The sequence below is a fragment of the Vicia villosa genome, unplaced genomic scaffold (genome assembly GCF_029867415.1).
Source record: "Vicia villosa cultivar HV-30 ecotype Madison, WI unplaced genomic scaffold, Vvil1.0 ctg.005584F_1_1, whole genome shotgun sequence".
Lineage (NCBI taxonomy): Eukaryota > Viridiplantae > Streptophyta > Magnoliopsida > Fabales > Fabaceae > Vicia > Vicia villosa.
In genome coordinates this window covers 34,321-39,155 of record NW_026706650.1, presented here as the reverse complement: position 1 = coordinate 39,155, position 4,835 = coordinate 34,321, and the positions used below count along the sequence as shown (strand labels likewise).

General features: G+C 39.1%; 1 protein-coding gene across 1 annotated transcript; it reads left to right on the top strand.

The window, feature by feature from the left end:
• Window positions 1–1,319: 1,319 nt before the first annotated feature.
• LOC131642679 (uncharacterized) lies at window positions 1,320–2,849 on the top strand. Its single transcript, XM_058912898.1, has one exon. It carries the CDS (start codon window positions 1,320–1,322, stop codon window positions 2,847–2,849), a length of 1,530 nt encoding a protein of 509 aa, XP_058768881.1.
• The last annotated feature ends 1,986 nt before the right edge of the window (window positions 2,850–4,835 follow it).

The following is a 4,835-nucleotide window of genomic DNA, read 5'->3' as shown; positions in this document are numbered from 1 at the left end:
AGAACGAACACATAGACTTAGCCTCTCAGACGAGCAAACAAGTCAAAGTTCAAACGTTCAAAATGTCTAACGCATCATTCTTCTAAAATCAACCAACAAACCCGTGGTTTTTACTCCGAACTACGAAGCTCTGACTTTCCCATTGCACGAGGGAATACGTAGGCACAAGACACGATGTCTTGGCGAGCCCAATAAACTAAAAACCCTTCTTTTCTCTTTCTTAAGTAGAAGATTGCAAACATTTTATGATAGTACTCGAGCGCAAAATTAACTAAATGGGTCCCGTTGAGTACAACGGGCGCGAGGGGTGCTAATACCTTCCCCTTGCGTAACCGACTCCCGAACCCGATATGGTTGCGATGACCATTCCCTTTCCTTTATAGGTTTTATTCGACGTTTTACCCGTTCTGTAGGAACAAATAAATATCGATGGCGACTCTGTTAATTTTGCCGGCCGCGACAGCTGGCGACTCTGCTGGGGACTGAGTCCTAAAGCGAGTCCACCCTAGTTTAGTTCTTTGTGTGTTTGAGTACTTTATTGTTTTATTTTGCTTTCTTGTTGGTGTTTATATTCTTGCTTATTTTTGTTATTCCATTCCCTATTATCTCTTTATGCTTTATATATTATATATTGTGTTGGGAATTTTCTGGATTGTGATAAATCGTTAGAAAAGCCCACTACCCAGGCTTCGAGTAAACACCTAAGATATGATGGCGGTTGCGTAGTAAAGATCCATTGGACTTCAATGTCTCTTGGGTCGATACGAAAACCCAGCTTAGAGTTGATCCTTTTAAGGAGGTTGTTGTCTCGTATGTTAGTGCGTTGACATCAATTTCTGTAAAAAGGATCAATAACTCTAAGAGACCTTTAGATTACCCTATAATAGATGGTGACGTAGTATCGACCTGTTGGACTGCATTGTCTCGTCAGGTTGGCGCGTAAACCATCGCTCAGAGATACGCTTTTGAAAATATTGTCAACTCGTACGTTATTCACGATTGATGATGATATTTTCAAAAGGGGATCCGTGACTCTAGGAACCAATTATCCAAAATCCCTAGAGCTAACCTTGTGAGTGGGTTTTATGTGTAAACAAAACATAGAACTATCCTTTATAGGAGGCCTACCCAATTAGGTTGTTTTGTTATTACCTCGTACCATTACCTGTAACTGTGCATAAAACATTACATTGCATTTTTGCATGCACCACCATGCATCTCATATTCTTCCACACAAAAAACTCATGTCACCTCTTGTCCATAATCAATTAGCTGATTCCTGACACTTGTAGCGAACTCGTGGTAACTACAGAAGGACAATGGAGCAACTGGAACAAGATCAAGTCGTGCTGAGAGAGGACATAGATGCTATGAACCATAAGGTGGGCCAAATGTTGGAAGCTCTACTAGCTTTGTCAAAGAACAATGTCCAACATCCTGTCATAGAGAATGTTGATCCTACATCAGGCTTTACTGTGGTGAACAATCCAATATACGATTCTCCTCCTGAAATGGATGATCCTATCCAACCTCAGACAGTGCACACCGCTGTGTCTAATCAGATCCATGCAATGCAAGAACACTCCACTATTCAAGATATGCATATACCACCTCCTCATGCTGCTAAAATGTCTCAATGTGCACAGACAAACCCAATGATTAACATCAAAGCTCCTCAAGATACCGAAGTTATTCAAATGTGTCATGTCATGGAAGAACAAATAAGAGCCCTAGAAGGAAAAGACACCCATGGTCTGGATGCTATTGACATGTGCTTAGTGTCAGACATTATAATTCCGCCAAAGTTCAAGATGCCTAAATTTGAGAAATATAAAGGGTTTAGTTGTCCAAAAACTCATTTGACGATGTTTATTCGGAAGATGGCCGCGTACGCTCACGATGACAAGTTTCTCATCCACTGTTTTCAAGATAGTCTCAGCGGAGCGTCACTAGAATGGTATACGCAACTGAAAAGAAACGATGTACACACCTGGAAAGATTTGGCTATGGAATTCCTAAAGCATTATGAATATAATATTGATATTGCTCCTAGCCGTACACAATTGCAAAGTCTCTCTCAAAAGAGCAACGAGTCGTTTAAGGAGTACACTCAGAGATGGAGAGAGTTAGCTGCTCGTGTTCGACCACCAATACTTGATAGGGAGCTGGTTGGTATGTTTTTGGGTACCCTGCATGACCCATACTTTGAAAAGATGATCAGTTGTGCGTCATTAGGCTTCTTTGACCTAATGATAATTGGAGAACGCATCGAGAGCGGTCTCAAAAGCGGAAAACTCCAAAGTGCCTCGAGTAGCCATACTAGTGAGAAGGAATCCTCTTGTGATTCCCAAAAGGATGGGGAGGATGCAACCGATGCAATCTGGGAAGCTCTGCAAAATCCACCTCATATATCTTATGGTCAACATCCATATGTAGCGGATATTCAATGCCTACAACCACTGCTTCTTGGTCCTCAGTTCCAACAACCACAAGTTGTTCCTTATGTAAATCAGCAAGCCCAAGGCAGTGGATATCAGAATCGGTGCGAGCCTCGAAATAATCTAGAAAGAAGGAATTCTCCTTTGGATCCAATTCCTATGACCTATAGTCAACTTCTACCACATTTGGTTCGAAGCTCATTGGTTGTTCCCAAGTTTCTTAAGCCACCAAAATCGTTCCCACCTGAGTACGATTTCAATGCGCAATGTGGATATCACGCCGGAACAGTAGGACACTCAACTGAGAACTGCAATGCCTACAAAGCCAAAGTTCAACAGTTGATCGATCAAAAGTACCTGACCCTTCAAGGAGGAAACTTGTTGATGAATGGCAACCCCATACTCAAGTGAGCACCAAGACTGCAAGAACCGCCTCCTGAAGTCGGAGAATCGTGAAGGAGAGCTCATCCTCAAAACTGATAATCCTTAGGACAACTTTATCATTTTCATTTTCAATTTCTTTGTTTGTTAATGTACTGTTTGCTTTTAAGTTTGTTGTTCTTAAATGGTAATATTAATGAAATGAGCATGCATTTGAATAAATCCATTTGTATTCACTCTATACATATTCATTATTCATAAAATTAAAAAAAAATGGTTTCTCCCATTTCACTTGTTTTTATCAAAATTTTGTTTAAGCAAAAATTAGAAGGAGAATGATGAAAACGAATACCCAAAATTGCTAAAGATATACTTTCGAATAAAATTTTGCTGATGATGTAAGGCATTGCTTCAACTTCCCAAACACTGGAGATATAAGGAAGATAATCCCTCGTCAACCCCCTTTGAGCCTAGTAGTTGAAGTTTCTTTCTATATGAAAAACCCATAATTTTAACCAGGGGCAGGGTAAGTGTTCAGTTAATATGGCTATGCATTCGAATTTCAAGGGAAAATATCCCATCAAAGGTTCAACCGCTTCCTCTCTTTGCACATAATGTCAGAGAAGAAAATCCCAAAGCTTATAACATTTATTTCTCTTGAACCATCAAAACATGTCAGTCATAATTCTTTCAACAAAAATCAAGTGAACAAATGTCATACAAGTTGTTTCGATAAAAATCAAAGAAAAAGTCCGCTAAGTCGACACCCTTAAAAAGCGACTTAGGCAAAAATTAGGGCATCCCACTGGATTGAAAGCTCAAAATAAATTTTCCAGGCAAAAGTTAGGGATACAAAAAAAAATCGTTGAACAAGACTGTGTGACTTCCAAAGCTAGAATAGTGACTGCCACCTCAGAGATCATTGGTTCTCAAACCATCACATCATTATCTGCAAATTCTCTTGGAAGGAGAATGCGTGTGTCTAATTAACTGAACGTAGGAATGAAGATCATCACGAAGAATGGGGTGGGTTAATATCAAAATTTGAGCCTATATCCCTTGTTTTGTAAACCGTGAACCAGACCATGTTACAACCTTCAAAAGACCTAATTGAAGCAAGGTTTATTTCGAAAGTATAATCAGCAAGGTTGCGTTAACCTGACTCCTAAAGATATTTGCTAAACCATATGTCTTGATTATCACTTCATCTTTCACACTTTGAAAAAACCAGTGATCCATTCACTATTGTCTTTTCGCCTTCCTTTTAATAGTGATGTTGATTTCAAAATTTGCATAAACATTGCATTAAAATTACCATTTTTAATAAACGAATATTAACTGCAAGTCAGCACTTAGCATTAAGGAAGTTCCAACAATGAACAATCAACAAGGATTTTGACCATTCTTAAAGGACCCAATCTGGGGAAAAGCATTTGAAGCCACTATTATATGGGTTCAATTCTTCAAAAAAATTATGCATTCAGAGGCATCGTCCACAGTATCAGTCAGTTTGGGGCAGGTTGTTCTAAGGTTAAGTCAATCTGGGGAAGTCACGTCGAGACACGGTAAAATATCTCCAAAGATAAGTTAATTAGGGGCATCCTGCATTTAAATCCAAGATACTAGGGAAAGCCATCTCAATGTTAGATCACTGTACGTTGTTTATAAATGTCTGTTCGAGACAAAACTCCTCAGAGACCCCGCAAAGCGGGGTAAAGTACAGACAAACAACTCTTCTTTATACCTTCAAGGTACTCAAGAGAATTTCTTTCATACATCAGCAACCTTTGAGTTCAAAATGAGTGTCTGGAATTATGCTAGCACAACATCCTCTTGACAAGAAATTTGTTGCAAGAACTTTTTTTCTTGATTATTCAAATAGTCAAAGTATCTTCATGCATTGTCATCAATCATGCATGCATTAGCATTACTCTTACGTCATATCATGCATCGCATCTTGTGCATCATGTAGTCACACATATGTAAAAAATTCAACCTTGTTTGGTACCTCAAAGT